Here is a 20,446-nt window from a genome sequence, read left to right on the forward strand (position 1 = left end):
CTGTCTTGTCTCTTGGCTTTATTTACAATTAGAATGAGAATTTTGGTCTTTGGAATTTTATCAATAATTTTCTAACAAGTTATCGGTGGCAAGAAAAAGCATTGAAGTGAACCACCAAATGTGGAATAAAATGGGACATGCTTTCTCCTCTTTCTCAGCCCTTTGTCCCTTACTCTACCTTTAGAACTTCCTGTGTAAAATGATGGTAATTTGTACTGAATTTTATTTGAAAACTTTTTAAGGTTAACTAATGATTTTTGTATAATTCCTCTACAGTTTTATTGGTTCATGATGAAACTAATTATTTAAGCATAAGTCCTACATGTGGCTGCTATAGATCACCAAGAATTATAAAGGCATAATTCTAACAAGGTTTTTTAGGTTTTTAGGTTTCTATCTGGTCTAGAAAGCAGGTGAATCAGCTTAAAACATTGGAAACATTGTGATTTATTATTGTTTTTATGTCATATCTATCTGGATTTAGTACATATCAAGAATTGACTTTTCTGTTTTTCTTATTTATATAAACTAATTTCTTTTCTGATACAGTTGAAAAATTATATCTTCTAGAGATGGGAGAAAATGCTTATTTTCTTAATCTAAGTTGCAGGTGGGCTTTTTCGTATCCCACCTGTGTCATTTAAAGCCATAGAAGACTGGACAATCTTAACTTCAGTTTCTATATCTGAATAATGATAATAGTAATTCCTTTCTGGGTTATTGTAAGGACTAAGTGAGTTAAAAAAAATCACTCATATATACATATGCAAATATACATATATATACATATACATATGCAAGTCAAGTGCCTACCTCATAAAAAGACTAGCCTTTAAGCTAAGTTTATGAGTTGTTTAATAAGTTTTAGCCCTTCAGATACTGCCTTGTATAATTTTTCCCATTTTTTTTTTTATGGTTATATACTGTCTGACAATTGTAACATGTCTCAATTTTCTAGTTTTAAAAAATAGCCCAATACTTAATCTTGATTTATTGGACCATTAGACTTTTTGTTGCTGATTTTCTGAGTCCTTTTCATTTTGTGTGTGATCTTTTCAAAATATGCAGTTATCAAATAAATACTTATTAGTGAGAATTTTCAATGTTAAGTGACCATTACTTTTTTTTTTTTTTTTTTTGAGAGAGCGAGAATGCATGTTCCCCGGGGCGGCTCTGGAGGTGGGGAAGGTGGGCGGGAGACAGAAGGAAAGAGAAAGAATCTTAAGCAGGCTCTGTGGTTAGCGCAGAGCCCAGTGTGGGGCTTGATTCACGACCGTGAGATCATGACCTGAACTGAAATCAAGAGTCGGGCACTTAACTGGTTGACTAAGCCACCCAGGCGCCACCTGATCATTACTTTTAGAATTAAAAATTAAATTCTGATTTGGAAGTAATATACTTTTGTTACTTGTTCTTATATTATGAATATATTTTAAATAAGATATCTGCTGTTTCATTTTCAGATTATTATTCTGTGTTCTGTTTGCTAATCTTTTCCTATTTTATATCGTTGTTTTAATTGTATTATTGAGTTTATTTTTTAAACTCCTTATTGTTTTATCCTTTTTAAATGGAATACTTATGGACTATATATATTTAATATAAATTTAAATATGATTATCCATTTAAATATATTTATTATTATTATTATTATTACCTTTAAAAATTAACATATAATGTATTATTAGGAGTGAATATAATATTTAATGGAATATTTGTCTAAATATTCCATTAACTATAATATTTAAATGGAATGTTTATCTAAAGATTACTTTGAATTCAAGTCTTATTTTCTTTGGGGTTGACAGCCCTCCCTATGTCCAATCCTGATATGTACATTCAATTCCATTTTGGGGGACAATTATAAAATATTAAACAGGATGGGCCTCTATGAACTTACTTATTTTACTAATTCATCTTGTATACAAATGTTCTAACAGTTTTAGAAAATTACTAGACTTTATTCTTCCCATTAATGTTAACTTTTGAATGTTCTACCTATTCATACTCCTTCAGACTCCCTGCTTATGTAGACTCTGTTACAGTTTTCCATAATCACTTCTGTGAACAGTAATTTATTAAGGAAATAAATGTATAAAGCCTGCTGTTTAGCTTTTGACTTGGAGAAAGGAGCCATGGAATATATCAGTCAGAAATTCCCTTCAAGCATAGCTTCTAATGAAAATAAAACTAAGGAGATCTAATACAGGAGAACTGGTTATATTAGATTATATATTAATTCACTAAGCATTTGTTAAGACTCTCTATTTATACATTATCAAACTGATATACTTTGGAATTATACAAAGGATAAAGACACAGTCTCTGCTTTTGCAAACCCTATATAGTTGAGGCCCTATATAATTGAGGCCCTCAAGTATGCACGACACTGAGGAAGCAAAAGTTAAGAGAGAATGGTAAAGAGTCATGTAGAATAGTAGAAACTTGTATCAAAAGGGGTAAAAAGAACTACCCAGTAAATCAGATTTGATGTGCTAGGATTTTTTTCAACTCTTAGACAAGGAAGCTAGAGGACAATTTTTCTTGCTAGAACAAGATGTTTCTCTTTTATGGTTAGTATTTGCTTTTTGTTTCACTGTATTTTATGCTGTTGAACCTGGCTCTTAGGTCAGGAGCATGCTTGATTATTTTCTTATCTATTATTTAACTTAAATGTCTTCTCCATGTTCTTGATGAGCTTGGTGAATTCACTGTTTCCTTCTTTAACCCTCTTTGGGCTTCAGTTTCAACCAACACAGTAAGAGGATTGGTATAAATGATTGCTAAGGTCCATTCTGTGCAAAGCAGATATCATTTCTCTCTAGAATCCATATGCAAATATTTCTTCCTAGCCTTATTGATTAGGAAAATAAAGGAATTCCTTCTGGTTTTAAGATTTTATGTTGATTGCTGTTTTTCCCCATTGGTGCAGTCCAGGTCATGACTCATTCCACTGGAGTTTTCTGTGATGATTTAGGCTTTTGCTTTATTGAATTTATTTATGAGACTCTTTTGTGGTAAATATAAAAGTTCTGAACTTTTCAGTCCTTCATGGTAATATCCTTTTTAAAAAAGGACGGAAAGGAGCAAAAGCGCGCTTTGTTTTCTCCATTGCTTCATTATTAACAGGCTCTAAGAAAACTTAAGGGGCAGGTTTCAGAAAAAAAAGGAAATGAATTTTGAAGTAAAGGTGAAGTCTTACTTAACTGATGGAGACAGAGTTCTTTTTCTTTTTCTTCTTCTTCTTTTTTTAATTGGAGATGACTTCAAAGGATTTCAGAATTAATATTAAAAGAGGATTTTCCTGGAAAAGACTTAGAATAGCTTTTCTGCTCTTTTTAGCTCTAGGAATTTTAAACCAAGATGATTGAAATTTAGGAAAAGACAATAAATGGTCTATATTTAGGACATAAAAGATTGTATACTTTCTAAAGCGTGAATACATTTTTTGTCATGCAGTTGAACAAGGTGTGAATGAAAATTAGTATGTAGAATACATGCCTTTACCGAATATTTGTAGATTTTGAGTACAATTGGAGTAATATTGAAAATATTTTTCTGTTGTGCATTTTGTTGACTGGTCTTATTGATATTTCTCAGTTTTCCTCTAGGAAATATTTTAAAATGAGTATTGTGTCACTGTTAGTGAGACATGGCCCAAGCAGTGATGGTAGTCAGTGGCAATTCACCTCAGTAGTAGGACATCCTTGAAATGTGATCTAAGAAAGGCTTAGGAAACCTTGTTGGAGGGTTAATAAGTTGCCAGTGAAAGTCTCGACAAAACCAAAAATGTACAGATGAAGCCAAGTTCAAAGGTATTTATAGTTAGCCATCAGGTTTCAGAGTGCGGATTCTTGATGTTTTTTCTAGTGCTTTCCTTTTACCCTTATCTGCTCCCCCCCAAGACCCCCCCCCCCCGAACTGTGACTTACTCTTAGGTTACTTAAGGACAGGTAGCTAATCCTATTCTAAATGTGGTTGGTGGACCAGCAGCATCAGCATTACCTGTTAGTTTGTTGGAAATGCAGATTCATAGCCTCTCTCTGACTGATCAAATTAGAATCTCCATTTTAACAAGGTTGTCTGGTGATCTGCCAGCACATTAAAGTTTGACAAGTACCGCACTCACAGATTGGTAAGAGTGGAGGTAGATCTCAGTGAGAACAGTGTTTTCTCCTGTTTTCAGGAGAAGAAAAGTTGCAACTTTAAAGAAATAAACTTTAAAGAAATCAACAAAAACAAAGGTAAGCATCACTCAGCCATTTAGAGAATGTAGAGCAGAAATCGTAAACAGATTTTATTGGTGTGTTTACTCTAATCCTCTGGTAATGGCTGCCAAGAACACTGTATTATGAGACAGAGTGTGAGATTAACAGAGATAGCTGCCAAGGGCTTCAGCAGTGGAGTGATACGTATTTGCCATCTTTGGTTTTGAAGATTGTTGGATAATCATACATTCTTTTAAGACCCATCATGTATCCCCTCCCCCCCCACCTCCTGTGTTTTGTTTTGGTATAGATGAATACAATTGTCCCTTGCTTCTCTAGGCATCTTCTGTTACAGTAGTTACATATATAAGTGGAAATTTCACTTTTTTCATTAAGGAAATCAGCCATATTTCCTAGAAATATAGTATATTCTCCCATTCCCATTCCCTTAGCATTGGCTGGAGTTTCCCCAAACATTGTTATATTATTTTATAAGTAAGATTTAATCCCCTCTTATCTGTTATCTAGTTTTGTCATCTTAGATTGCTTAACCTTGCCACTTCTCAGTTTTCTCATCTGAAAAAAAAAAAGAGAGAATGTTGGACTTGATCTCTGTCTCTTTCTGTTCTTACAATTCTGTGGATTTATGTTTCCTTTTGCCATCTGAAAAAAGGAATAGATCTATAGGGATTCTACCCAATTTAAACGCTGCATATAAGGAATACAGGATTTTTTATTGATGATTTTATTTCATGATCTTTCTTTGTTCATTTCTCTGATCTTAAACTTTTATAGACGGTGAAAGTGGAAAGAGAACTTTAATGGTCACTTTGCCTTTGGTCTTTCCCCATTACAATTTCACCATTCCCATCTTTGCAGAAGTAACCTTACTAAATCACTGTTTTCATTGGGTTGTTTCTCATACAAAAACTTGTTTTCTAGACTGTGGAGAATATGGTCCAGACCTGGCATTCAAGGCCTGTGAAAAGTGACTGGCCCTTAATGCATAATTTTATTTTCCTTTGTTCTACAATGTGAACAATTTTTTCCCCACCAGGCCAGTTCCCTTCCAATCCTATATATAATAATATCTTTTTCCTTATCCTAATTCCAACATAGCATTTAAAATCATCTTTAGTTCTACTTCTTTCTGAGACTACAGTTTCTCATATACAAACTAGTGACAATCTATTGTCTTGTATTTTTAAAAACTTTTGTTGTTATTTAAATTTTCATGTATTTGGCTTATCCCCTCAAATAAATTACAAACCCCTTGAAGCTAAGGGATCATGACTTTTGATGGTTTCTTTTCTTTTCAGTTATAATGCATATAATGGGCACATAGTCATCATTCACTGAAAGGTGAGATTTTATAGTTTGCTATCTTTGTTGTTGAGATTCCTACAGTGAACCAAAACCTTTCTTTGGAAACTGAAAGATCCAATGCTATCAGTTAGTAAGGTAGAAATAAGAGATAGGGGGCACCGGGGTGGCTCAGTCAGTTAAGTGTCTGACTCTTGATCCCAGGTCTGGTCTTGATCTCAGGGTTGTCAGTCAAGCCCTGCATTGGGCTCCACGCTGGGTTGCTCAGTCAGTTAAGCATCCGACTTTTGATCTCAGCTCAGGTGATGATCTCAGGGTCATGAGTTCAAGCCCTGCATTGGGCTCCATGCTGGGCATGGAGCCTACTTAAAAAATAAATAAATAAATAAATAAATAAATAAATAGAAGATAGGGATGTTCGACTCATTTGGCCATATTTTTAAAGAGAAATGTAATGGATTAATTAATTACTCTTGTCTCCATATAACTTTTCATTGATATTCCTCTTACAAAATTACAAGCAACTCTTACTCTTCCTTGATAATAGAGTAGGGGGAGATGAATTTTTAATGATTAGAATGTGTTGTGGAGTAGAATGACTGCAAGCAATATAGTAAGAAGTTGGAGCACACGGAAGTTAGTCCTTGCTTGCTAAACCTAAAAACAAACAAACATCTAAAAGCAATTAGAGCTGCTGCTGTTAGAAAATTTCACAAATGATAGTTGTCCGAGTTATAAATGACACCTCATTTTTCTGTGTTATCTCCTCTCATTTTCCTCCCCTCTTCCTCCTTCCTCTCTTTTCCTCTCTCTTTCCAACTGGCGCGCCTAGGCGCTGTATGAAGCTGAATGAGGTGTATTTCCTGTTCCCAGGGAGCTCTGTGTCTCGTGATACTGGTCTGCACAAGGACTGGAAGTATCAGAAGTGGTATCTCAGTAACTGTTAATCAGGACACTTCATTAACCAGGATACTTATCTTCCATATTTTCCACGGGGAAATTCTGATAGATTTCTGACAACAAACAAGCGTGCTTTGAGGATACATTAAAGGCTTTGTGTCTCTAGTCGTCCTCTGCAACGTTACCATTTTACTATACAGATTAATATGACATTGCCTTCCTGTTGTAAATGCTAAATGGAGGTGTCTTTGGAGTTTATTTAGACTGAAGTCGTACTTCACTGACAGGGAAACACTAAGACCAATGGCTGGGAAGCTTGGATTATTCTTTTATTGTGCCTTACTCTGAAATATCCTTTCCTGTTTTCACTGATCTTTATCGTAGTTAGCAGACCAAGTTTTCCACAATACACATGTTCATATATTTAAAAAAAAAAAAAAGTTGTCTTCTCCTGTAAATCCTCTCTAGTCTTAAACAACTTGATGTAACAATTACTGGTTATATGATGGAGTTTCTGAATTTATTATTATTATTTTTAAGATTTTATTTATTTATTTGTCAGAGAGAGTGAGCACAGGTAGACAGAGTGGCAAGCAGAAGCAGAGGGAGAAGCAGGCTCCCTGCTGAGCAGGGAGCCCAATGTGGGACTCAGTCCCAGGACGCTGGAATCATGACCTAAGCCGAAGGCAGCCGCTCAACCAACTGAGCCATCCAGGCGTCCCGAGTTTCTGCATTTCTTACAGTTATTGACAATTCTTCTGGTTAAACTTGAATCTGCCAGTTCTCTTAAAATACATGGTATATATTTATAAAGTAACATTAAAGGACTATTGTTTCATGATGGGAGAGAATGACTTATGTTGCCTCTCTCCCTGGGTTTATCGATTATTACATTGTTTTTTAGTACTCCCCTTCTAAATTGCTCTTGAGCCATCTGGGGTAAATATAAGGCTGTGATTGATGGTTGTTGGCTCAGTTTCCCATTTGTTGCAATGTTTCATTATAGCTGTACAGTTTTGAATTGTATTATTGCTCTAGAAACTATACCAGCTCATTATTTTTTTTTTTAAATTTTGTTTTCAATGTTGTTATGATTTATTTACTTGCAACTTTTTTCTTGCTTTTTCTTTTTGATTTTCTTTCTTTTTGATTTTATTATTTTTTTATTTTACATTACAGACAAACAGAAACTTCCTCCTTTCATCTTTCCATTCTCTGATTTATGATAAATTTAGTTTCCTTTGGCCTGGCATTTGCTTCAGCAGGCAGTCTTCCTTCAAGTACCTCCCTGATTGATGTATAATCTTTGATATCTTCCATTAGCCTCCAGGATCACTAAGTTCAAGGCCCCCTTGGAACCTAAGGAGCCCTGCCGAGGAGCTGAAGGCCTTCAGAGTCCTTGGGGTGATTGACAAGGTAATTCTTCAGTGTCTCTTCAAGAGTTCCGTCATAAATCGACTGCATGCTGACATTATGTCTTTGAAGCTTTGGATCTTAAGGATATGAAACAAAAGGAGAAAATGACTCAAATGCATCTGCACTTTAAAATAACAAAAGCTGAAGAGAAAAAGCTTTTATCTAAGCAATTCATGTAAGGTCATGCAAAATATATTTGAGCTAAAGAAGAAGGTGCATATTTGTTGGCATTCAAGTTGAGTAAGGGTTTGGTTTTATAAACTTGTTAGATACACTTTTGTTAGTTACAAAGACTTGTTAGTCAGTAATTTTCAATATTAACTGGAGTAGTCAGTCTAATGATCAAAAAGAAAATTGGCACTCTCCTAAGAACTACCATTTACTGAATACCTACTGTGTGTCACACTGTCTATTAGGCATTTCATGTAAAACAACTTACTTAGGGGCGCCTGGGTGGCTCAGTGGGTTAAGCCGCTGCCTACGGCTCAGGTCATGATCTCAGGTTCCTGGGATCGAGTCCCGCATCGGGCTCTCTGCTCAGCAGGGAGCCTGCTTCCCTCTCTCTCTCTCTGCCTGCCTCTCCATCTACTTGTGATTTCTCTCTGTCAAATAAATAAATAAATAAAATCTTAAAAACAAACAAACAAACAAACAAACAAGCAAAAAACAACTTACTTAGTCCTTCCCATAACCCTGCTTTTTCCATCATGGTAGGAAAGTGATAGATAGAACAGGGTGATAAGTAACTTGCCTAGAAGTCACATAACTAGTTTAGGGTAGTACTGGAATTCAAGGCTAGATCTTTGTGACTCCGAAAAGCATTTTTTTCCCCCAGCACACAAACCCCCCTCTTTATACACATATACTTTTGTATCTGGAATAAAAATAAAGAGGTAACAGGGGTGCTTGGGTGGCTCAGTGGATTAAAGCCTCTGCCTTCTGCTCAGGTCATGATCCCAGGGTCCTGGGATCCAGCCCTGCATCGGGCTCTCTGCTCAGCAGGGAGCCTGTTTCACCCCTCCCCCTCTGCCTACTTGTGATCTCTGTCTGTCAAATAAATAAATAAAATCTTTAAAAAAAAATTAAAAAAATAAAGAGATAACAGATATTGCTATTGAGTTTCCTCAAATTTGGTGACATCTCAGATACATCAAAAATTCACAGTGCTGGCTGAGAGCTTACAAGTGTAATTTTAAAAACTGTACACAGTAAATCATGTTTTAAATGTATTTATCAACCACCACCTCACCTTTTGGAATAAAAGAAAATGCTTTATTTGTTATTAAAGTATAAATTTAGCCCTTTTAAAAAATATTAACCACCTTTTATGAAGCACCTTAGTGTTCATTTGTAACTTACTGTTCATTGAGCAGTTCTTATGTTCTAAAGTATGCATGTGATTTGTTGCTAAAACTGAACAATAAGCAGTATATCTCAGGTAAGTTAGGAACTAATGGTTTGCGGAATTCTGAAGGGAGTGTCAGGTTGGATATTACATGAAGCTCTCAGTGTCTTATTAAATCTTATAAGCATAATTTTTCTCAAATAAATTCATATAACTGAATTTTGACTTAAAGAATGCTAAGCAGTAGTACTTTTCAACCTGAAATATTTCTTTAACCATGTTTTCCCTAGCTTTTTCAGTTTGGAGAACATTCTATTTGAGAGTGCAGAGAAGAAGCCAAGTTGGAACTGAATAGTTCCTAGTTTCTTGGATTTCTGTGCAAGCAAATACACTTTTTTGATGTACAATGTCTGTTCTCTCTCTTTGATGTATTTATTTTGATAAAGTAAGACCTTTCATTTCTGTGCTCTAATCATGAGTAAGTCACCTTGAAGTCCTGGTAATATCTGGTAATATCTATGAGTCTCACATGTTTATCCAAACGAAAGCTTTCAGCAGTGGAGGAATTCTTAAATTCTGTGCTGAGGCACAACTTGCCGCTGTCTTTATTCTGTTAACCTGGGAAGTGTGTTTGGTGTTGAGAAGGTGACATTTAACTTTCTAAGTAGAGATAAGGAAATACGTATTTGGGAATTAATAAGCTTTGCAAAGAATCTTTAAAAATTTGCAACAGAGTCACTCTTTGTATAAACATTATTAGATTTTTAAAAATTTGAATTATTTTAAAATAAATTCTTTTCAGTTTGGGTTTTAGAAACTAGAAGTTTGGAAGAACAGTGTTGAATACATTGAAATGGCTAGCAGATACACAGGATATATGAATCTAAGTCTATACAGATCACAGTTTCTCTGATTCTGTTTCATTACAGTATTTGTTCTTTATGAGTTATTTTGAATGTTATTGTCTATAAACTTAGGAAACGTCCCTAGGAATGGGATTTTAGACTTTTAAATAGAAAGTAAATCAGATCTTCTCATCAATATTTAGGCTGTAAGCTCTATGAGAACAAGATCTTGTCTTTCTTGTTCTCTGTATTCTTAATGCCTAGAATCATGCTTGACACATAATGGGTCCTTAATAAGTATTTGTTGAAGGAATAAATTGAAACATTAATAATTTTAAACATATCATAGGTAGAGTGACACCTGCTGGTATAATGTGAGACTGCTCTCTATTAACCATTGTTCAAGACATTCAGGTATCTGCACCCAGAGAGATACTCATTCCATAGCTGTATCCTGGTCTAGTATTTAAAGAGAAATAAATGACTTTTTCTTCAACTGGTCCTCCATTAACATATATATTCAATAAGGAATTTAAGCATTAGGATTCTTGGAATATAAATAAGCGGATGTACACTTAGAAGCAAGAATGACATAGCTAGTACAGGGACCTTCAAAATCATATACAAAAAATAGCTGAAAAAATGAGGTATGGTTTACCTGATAAAAACATGTGTGTGCTTCCAATTTTTGAGGGCTACCCAGGATAAGGTGATTAAATAATGTTTTTTCAAATTATTAGGATTAAAGGGGATATTATGTCCAGATCAAGAGGTGCAAACTATGATCACCTTAGGCAAACCAGGTTGTATGGCTTTTCTGGAAAAAAGATAGTGAAGGATAAAGTTTGCTTTTTAATATCCCTATAGGATACAACCAGAAGTACATGAATACAAGTTTTCAAATTTTAGGTAATGAGTAAAGATACCTTTTGAGAATTAAGATTGACCAAAGGCAGACTGGATTCCATTGTACTTGTTTTTTGTCATTAGAGATATTCAAGGCTCAAGGGTCATTGCTGGGGATGTTGTAGAAGGAATTCAAGCACTGGATGGATTTTTACATTAAATAACTTCTAAAGATTTCTTTTAGCCCTCAGAGTCACTTAAACATAGTCTTCATGTAGTAATAGCAAAGGAAAGTAGAAATTGGTAGAAAACCAATACTTTGATGAGAAGGATGGATTGCTGTTGTTTCCACAGAAGTTTGTGTATGTGTGCATGCAAACTTTTGTGTTTGTATGCATGAGGTATCAGGGTATGTATATGATTGCATGTATGAGGATTGTTTATATACAGGTAATTTGCTGTTGAATTAGAAGTCTGGATGGGTCATTTGACTGCTAGTAGAATGCCCAAATGCAGGGAGAGTTTCTGAGAAAGTTCATTATTGAATAACTTACCTAAAAAAAGGATAAAGGTATCTGTAGTCTGGTAAATAGTAATATGCTAATGGCAGTTTCCTGGTCTTGATATTGTGCTATAGCTACTATATATGATACCAGCATTGGGAGAAACTGGGTGAAGGGTACATGAGACTCTACTATTTTTGCAACTTCCTGTACATTTGATAAAGGTTAAAAAAAAAAGACTTGGAGGACACTGACTTAAACAGCAGAGTAGTAATACCAAGATATGTCTCTTCATGTCCAGTTGTTTGTAGCCAGAGTCGTCCTGCATATGGGTGTGTGTCTAGTGTTTACAAGGTCAATCAGTGAAGATAACTGGATTGCTCATATTCATTCCAGCTCCTTAAAAAACAACTTTAGTAGGATGCTTGGTAAATCATTGTTATAAGAGATGCCACGTACTTTGTAAAAATGATCACTATTACATTAAATGCCTTGGCATTTTGTAATCAAGATGCTTCTCAACTTCATCTCCAGTTTGGCAGGCAGAATCTTAGTTTGTCTTGTCATTGGAAAAATACAGTTTTAGTTTAAATATTTTTTGAGAAAATTTGTGTAGATTGTTCACATTGAGTAGATGTTAAGAGAACCTTAAAAAATAAGTACAGGGCTGCCTGGGTGGCTCAGTTGGTTAAGCTTCTGACTCTTAATTTCAGCTCAGGTCATGATCTCAGGATTGTGAGATCAAGGCCCACATTGGGCTTCATGGGGCATGGAGCCTGCTTGGGATTCTCTTTCTCCCTCTCTCTCTGCCCTGCCTGTCCCTCAACTCACATACGTACTCTTTCTCTCTCTCTCTCTCAAAAAAAAAGTACTTATTTTTTAAGTTTCCTAAATAATATTTTCTATGATGATATACAGATAAAGTGTCCTTATTGGGAGCACAGAAGCATCAGTATTTGCATATTTGCTCATTGAGAGAACATTGGGTTAAACTGGATTAAGAGGAATTTGCCCTTTCATTTAAACACTGGGACAAAAGTATTACCTAAATGATATCAAATTACAAGTGTTGCACTTTTGCTTCTGGAAAGATGGAGTTGCTTATAGAAAGAGGTCCTTTTCTATATGTTTTTCTGCTAAGTATAACTAAAACTCTGGATGTTATAAAGAAAACAAACAATAAGAAGATTGGAAACTAGAGAGTAGAAGGAAGACTGACTAAGGACCGTGGGATCCAATGACTGTGTAGTGGTGAATTCCCTGTACTTGGTTTTCCTCACATACTCCAGGTTGGATGTTGGAGAAATGACCACCGCAGCAACGCTAACAGGAACAGACCAAAAACAAACAACAAAACCCTGCTCTTTTTAGCCAAAGGGCTATGAAATGGGAAGCTTAGTGAGACAGAAAACTTTTAGACAATAACCACTCTACTCCAGCCAACACCACAGAAAAGCTTTGGCTTATAATATATCCGAAATATCCAGGTTTCTGTAGAAAGTCATTGAGAATCAGGGCACTCGGGTGGCTCAGTTAGTTAAGCATCTGCCTTTGGCTCAGGTCATGATCTCACGGTCCTGGGATCAAGCCCTCGGTCAGACTTCCTTCTCAGCAGGGATTCTGCTGCTCCCTCTCCATCTGCCTCACCCCCAGCTCATGCTCTCCCTCTTTCTCACTCTCTCTCTCTCAAATAAAATCTTAAAAATTATTGAGAAAAGACACTGAGATGACACAGATAGCCGTAATAAAAATGTTTTGGTGAGCAATTACAAAAACATACGAAACCAACAAAAAATAGGAAGTCTCAACAAAGAAATGGAAGATATAAAGAAAAGCCAAATGGAAGCTTTAGAACTAAAAATTACAATGAGAAAGAGAGGCAAAACCAAACCTCAGTGGACTCAACAATAGAATGATAGGACAGAGGAAATAGTGAGTTTGAAGATAGGGCATTAGGAATTACCTAATCTAAGGAGAAAATAAAATGGCGGGGGTAGGGGAGGGATGAACAGAGACAGGAACCTGGGAGACTAAATCGAAAGTTCTAACTTGCATTTCATTAGGATCAGAGATGAAGAGGAGAATGAGGGTGAAGCTGAAAAGTATTTGAAGAGATAATGGCCAGACATAAACCTACGGATTCAAGAAGGTGAATCCATAAAAGGATAAATCCAAAGCAGTCCATGGCAAGGCACCTCATAGTCAAACTTCTTAAAAACTAGACAAAAAAAAAAAAAAAAAATTGAAAGCAGTGCAAGGGAAACACTTCACTTACAGAGGGAAAACAGTTTGAATGACAATGGATTTCTCATCACAAACCATTGAGTCCATAAAAAATGGCACACCATTTTTTAAGTCTTGAAAGAAAAGAACTGTGTCAACCCAGAATTCTGTATCCTGTGAAAATACTCTTAAAAAATGAAGGGGAAATCGATCATTCTCAGATAAATGAACACTAAGAGAATTTGCCACTAGTTAATTTATCCTAAAAGAATAGCTAAAGTAAATTCTCTAAACACAATGGAAATATTAAAAGTTGGAATCTTAGAATAATAGGAAGGAAGAATGAACAGTGAAAAGGGTAAATATGAGTAAATACTTTCCTTTTCCTCTTGAGTGTTCTAGAATATGTTTTATGTAACTGTTTTATTATAACTGACCTATTTCTAAATGTATGTAGAGAAAAAATTTAAGACAATTATGTTATAAATGAGGGAGTATAAAGGGTATAAAGAGATAATTTCTCTACACTTCATTTGAAATGGTAAAATGATGACATGAGAAGACAGTGGTCTTATATAAATATAATAAGTAGAGAAAACACTGAAAATGCTATAAAAAGAGAAACACTAAAAAAACACTACAGATAAACAAAATGAAATTCTAAGAAATGTTAAAGTAATGCACAGTAAGGCAGGCAAATGAAAACACACAAAAAACAGAGCACAGAAAACTTAAAGAAGGTTCCAGAGCAAAGAAAATGATCAGAGCCAGAGAGGAATATCATGTGATGATAAGAGTCAGTCCACCAAGAGCACACAGCAGTCCTGGGTACGTATACACAAGACATTGGTTTGTTGAATATATAGTTGAATAAATACAAAAGAACATACTAGAATTGATTGGGGGGAAAAGTCGATGGGACATAGCCAAAGCATGCTGACAGGAATTTTTCTAGCACTAAATGCTTGCATTAGAAAAGAAGAAAAGTTCCAAATCAATAAAGACTGTAACTCCCCCTCCAAGAAACTGAAAAAGAACAAAATATTCCTTAAGCAAGCAGAAGGAAATAAAAAGAGTAGTGGTCAGTGAAATTGCAAATAAAAATCATAGAGAAAAATCAGTGAAACACAAAGTTGGTTCTTTGCAAAGTAAAATTAATAAACCTTTAGCAAGACTGACAGAAAAATAAATGGGAAGACAGAAATTATTTGTCAGTAATGAAGTAAAATAGTATTCCAGGTCCCACAGATACTAAAAAGAAACAAAAGAACAGTACAGACAACCCTGTACATGTGAATTTGATGATTTAGATGAAATGGACCAATTCGGGATGCCCGGGTTGCTCAGTCGTTAAGCTGCTGCTTTCGGCTCAGGCCATGATCCCAGGGTCCTGGGATTAAGTCCCGCATCGGGTTCCTTGCTCTGTAGGGAGCCTACTGCTCTCTCCGCCTCTGCCTGCCACTCTGCCTGCGTGTGCGTGCTCTTTCTGACAAATAAATAAAAACTTAAAAAAAAAAAAAAAAAGAAATGGACCAATTTGTAAAAGAGCATAGACTATCATCCAGTATGAAGTGGATAATTTGGGTAGTCCTATTACTATTAAGAGCATTGTATTTACAATTAAAATACTCCTAAAGTGAAATCGTGAGGCTCAAATGGTTTTACTGGAGAATTTTACTGAATTTTTAAAGAATTAACAACAATTATGCATATTCTTTTCTAGAAAATAGAAGAAGGTGAAGTAGTTCCCAGTTCATTTTATGAGGTCAGTGTTGCCCTAATACCAAAATCAGGAAGTACAAAAAAAAAATTTACAGGCCATTATTTCTCATGAATGTAGATACAGAAATCCTCAAAATATTAGCAAATAGAAATCAGCAGTATCTAAAAGGAATTATGTACTGTGACCAAGTAGGGTTGATTCCAGGGATACAAAGTTGGTATAGTGTTTGAAAACCAGTCCGTGTGGGCATTAAGGAGGGCATGTAATGTGATGAGCCCTGGGTGTTATATGCAACTGATGAATTATAGAATAGTACATCTGAAACTAATGATGGCTAATTGAATTCAAATAAAATCAATCAGTGTAATCCAACTACAGTAATAGGATAAAGAAGAAAAATCACGTGATCATAGAATTGATGCAGAAAACATTTAAAAAACTCAACACCAGTTCATGGGGGATTAAAAAAAAACTCTCTAAAAACTAGGAATAGAGGGGAACTTCTTCAACTCGGTAAAGATTAGCTGCAGAAAACTTAGAGCTAATGGCATGCTTCATGGTGAACGACTAAATGCTTTACCCCTTAAGATCAGGAACAAGGCAGATTCTTAGCACTTCTATTAAACATAGTATTAGAAGTTCTAGAAAGTGCTATTCAAGAAGACAAGGAAATAAAAGGCATATAGATTGGAAAGGAAGAAATAGAATTGTCTGTATTTGAAATGACATAATGGTTTACACATAAAAAATCATTGGAATCTACCAAAAAAATCAGAACTAAGAAGTGAATTCAGCAAGGTTGCAAAACATAAAATCAGCATACAAAAATGTTATATTTCTGCGTACTAAGAGTGGACACATAGAAACTGGAATTAAAAATACGGTACTCTTTATAGTCATAAGTGATACACAGTTTTAACAGAATTCCTATCAGATTTTCAAGAAGGTATTTTTGTATGTGTATTGATGTGGGCGAGATTATTAAAACATTTATATGGGAAGGTATAGGAACTATAATTGCTAAAACAATTTTGTAAAAAGAATAAAGTGGGTATAATCACTTGACTTGATTTCAGGAGGTGCATAGTTACAACAGTCAAGACTGTGGTATTGGTGTACAGAGGCACACATAAATCAGTGGGACAGAATAGAGAATGTATGGCCAGCCGACTTTCGACAAAGGTGCAAAAGCAGTTCAATGTAGGAAGGATAGTTTTTTTAACATAGAGTACTGAAGGAATTGGATATCCATTGCCAAACAACAACAACAACAAAACCCCCCCAAACCAAACCTTTGGCCAGTATCTCACACCTATACAAAAATTAGCTCAAAATGGATCACACATTTAAATGCAAAACAAAATTTTTAGAAGTAAACATAGGAAAATCTTTAGGACCCAAGTGTTGGTTTATAAGAGGTTTTAGACATGTTGCTGAAAGCATGATCCATAAAAGGAAAAAATGACATATTAGACTATCAAGATTAAAAACTTTGGGTCTGCAAGAAGTTTATTAAGAGGCTGAAAAGATAAGCTACAGACTGGGAGAAATTATTTGCAAATTGCATATATTACAAAAAACTCATTTAGAATTTATATAGAATCTTGAAACTCAATATTAAAAACCCAAACAATCCAACTAGAAAATTACCAAAAGATATGAAAAACCATTTCACCAATTGAAATTATGGTAAATTAGCACATGAAAAGATGTTCAACATCAATAGTCATTAGAGAAATGCAAAATAAGATCACAGATATCACTATAAACCTATTAGAAACCTTTCTTTGTAATAGCCCCAGTGTGGAAACAACCAAGGTATTTTACAGTAAGTGAACAGTTAAACTGTGGTGCATTAATACCATGTAATAATATACACCTCTGCTGGGGTGAATGCATGAAGTTCATTATCCTGAGTACAAAAAAACCACTCTCAAAAATAATTATACCTTTCTGATTCCGTATATATAGTGATGAATCTATCTAATATTTCTCTTCTTTCATTTTCCATAGTTCATTCTTTTTTTAAAGGTTTTATTTATTTATTTGACACAGAGAGTGAGAGCACAAGCAGGGGCCCAGCAGGCAGAGGGAAAGGGAGAAGCAGGCTTCCCACTGAGCGGAGAGCCTGATGCAGGACTCGATCCCAGGACCCTGGGGTCGTGACCTGAGCCAAAGGCAGACACTTAACTGACTGAGCCACCCAGGTGGCCCTCCCATAGTTCATTCTATTTAAGAATTGAGGTAGTATAGAACAAAGACATATAAAAGAAATTACTAATAAGGCACATATGGGTTAATAATTATTGCTACAATTTATTGCTTATATATTACAGTGAAAGTGAGCTGATTTAATATGGTTCCCTATGTTTTGAAAAATTATATTCTGTTGTAATCTTTAAGAAATCATCCCTGTGAATATTACTTTATAATAAATGTATGTTATTTTGTCATATATGTAAGAAAACAATATATCCTACTATATTGTTAGTATTTAGTTTAAATATGTAAATATATTGTCAGAATAGTAGTTTACGTAAAAATTCTCAAGTTAGAACCTGCGAATACCATATAACTGTAGTGTGAATACATTATAGTATATTCAGCTGTACTATAGATGCAGATATATTTAAATGAAGTTGTCTGTTACTGTGGTTTTGTGTATAACATGCTACTAATAATTCTGGTGCTGAAAACCTAGGTTTACAAATACTTAAAAATACATTTAAGAATTGGGGCATCTGAGTGGCTCAGTTGGTTAAGCATCCAACTCTTGATCTTAGCTCAGGTCTTGATCTCAGAGTTATGAATTCAAGCCCTGCATCGGGCTCTGCACTGGGCATGGAGCCTACTTAGAAAAAAAATACATTTAAATACCAGTGTAAATTCCTTCTGGTTTCTGGTCTGGCATGGAAAGAACTTGGAAGGCTCAATGCATCCTAACAAGAAGTAAAAAGCTGAACAAACTGGAAAATCGACAACTCTTCTGAGATACGTAAGAGAGGTGAAGTCATAGGGCAAATGGCTGCCCCTAAATTAGAGAGACAGACATACAGATACAGACAAGCAGATACAGATACTGCTTACTAGAGCAGAAACCTACATGGGAACTGGTGCCTAACTGTTATTGACAAATTGCTGGAGGCTTAATGGGACAAGTCTGAGAGTTAAAAACTGCAGGGGTTGCTTCCATACTTCTGTGAGTTTTACCTTTTGGGGCTCTACCAGGTTCTCACAGTGAGTATTGGAGAAAAATCCCCTCAAGCTTTCATTGAGAGAAGGGGAAGGTAGTCACAACCATTTTGAAATATACCAGGGCATTCTATTCATAACAAGATTTGTCTTCAAGAGAAATGATTTTACCAGAGCCTAACCAGTGAGGCTTTATGAGAGCCTAACTGGCTTTGGGGAAGGGAAATACCCAGTTCTGGACAGCTTTAGTCTTGGGTGTAGGGGAAGGAGAGTGCCCAACTTTAATCCCCGTCTGACCCTCTGGTGGGAGGAAAGAGAAATACCGAACTCCAGTCCCCTACAGCCATTTAGTTCTACCTATATAGCTGGGGAAAATTTGATAGGAATTTGTGAATTTCACAGCACAGGGCTACAGGCTTATTAAACGACTGAGACTTAATCATAGGGCTGTAGAAGTCTTTCCTTCCTCCAACATCTATCTTACCATATTACTAAAGGCCTATTTATTGGAGTTCCTTTTACCTAGTACATCACATTCACCTTCCAATGAAAAATTACAATGTTTGCTAAGTGGCAAAACGAGCAAACAAGCAAACCCTCCCCCCACAAATAAACAATAAAAACAAACCCACAATGGTCTGAAGTGACAGCAAGAATCAGAACCAGACTCAGATATGGAGGGATATTGGAATTTATCAGACCAGCAATGATTAATATGCTATGTGCTGTGACAGAATAAGTAGACAACATACAAGAACAGATGGATAGTATAAGCATAGAGATGGAATTTCTAGAAAGAATTTAAAAAAAATGCCAGAGATAAAAAATACTATAACAGAGATGAAAAATGCTTTTGATTGGCTCATTGATAGACTGGACAGAGCTGAAGAAAGAATCTCTCGGCTTGAGGATATGTCAGTTGAAACTTCCAAAACTAAAAAGCAAAGAGAATAAAGACTAAAAAAAATGGAACATCCAAGAACAGCAGGATAACTGCAAAGGGCATAATATACATGTATGGGAATACCAGAAGATGAAGAAAGAGAAAGGAACAGTCTTTTAAAAAAAATAATGACAATGTGTTCAATTATGTATGCTTATGTATGTGTATGTATATACTTATGTATACTTATGTGTAAGTGAAATGAGTAAGAGCAACGATACAAGAGATAGGAGAGATGAATGCGGGGTGTTTTGCTATTATAAAGTACTTGCACTACCTGAGAGGCAGTATAGTGTTATTTGAAAGTGGACTTGGATAAGCTATAAGTGTGTATTGCAAAACTCTAGGGCAACCAATAAGAAAAGTGAGGGAAAAAAAAGTATAATTGATATGCTGAAAAAGGAAAGAAAACGGAATCATATAAAATGCTCAGTTAAACCCACAAATGGCAGAAAATGAATGGGAGGGGTGTCTGGGTGGCTCAGTGGGTTAAAGCCTCTGCCTTCATCTCAGGTCATGATCCCAGGGTTCTGGGATCGAGCCCTACATCGGGATCTCTGCTCAGTGGGGAGCCTGCTTCCTCCTCTCTCTCTGCCTGCCTCTCTGCCTACTTGTGATCTCTGTCAAATAAATAAATAAAATCTTTAATTAAAAAAAAAAAAGAAAATGAATGGGAGAAAAAAATAGGAACAAGAACCAGGGCAATGATTATCAGGAAAAAATGTGTTAGGTATCCAACTTTATCAATAATTGTAAACATGAGTGCTCCAAATGCACCAATTAAGAGACAGAAATTGTCAGAATTGATTAAAAAAAATAAAAAGAACCAACTCACCCAAGAAGAAACTTACAATCTGAATAGGCCTATATCTATTAAAGAAATTAAATCAGTAATTAAAATTCTTCCAAAACAGAAAACATCAGCCTGGATGAGTTCACCGGTGAACTCTACTAGACTTTTAAGGAAGAGATTATACCA

General features: G+C 35.3%; 1 protein-coding gene across 7 annotated transcripts in view; it reads left to right on the forward strand.

The window, feature by feature from the left end:
- Positions 1–20,446, forward strand: part of RPS6KC1 (ribosomal protein S6 kinase C1) — a 177,885-nt gene that overhangs the window by 89,836 nt on the left and 67,603 nt on the right. For all 7 annotated transcript variants that reach the window (XR_004279901.1, XR_004279903.1, XM_032316993.1 and 4 more), the window contains one exon: positions 7,755–7,847. Coding sequence is in view for 5 of the 7 variants with exons in the window: in XM_032316993.1 (XP_032172884.1) it covers positions 7,755–7,847 (93 nt within the window). In the remaining 2 variants the exon portion in view is untranslated. The remainder of the gene's footprint in view (positions 1–7,754; positions 7,848–20,446) is intronic.

The sequence above is a fragment of the Mustela erminea genome, chromosome 17, assembly GCF_009829155.1.
Source record: "Mustela erminea isolate mMusErm1 chromosome 17, mMusErm1.Pri, whole genome shotgun sequence".
NCBI lineage: Eukaryota > Metazoa > Chordata > Mammalia > Carnivora > Mustelidae > Mustela > Mustela erminea.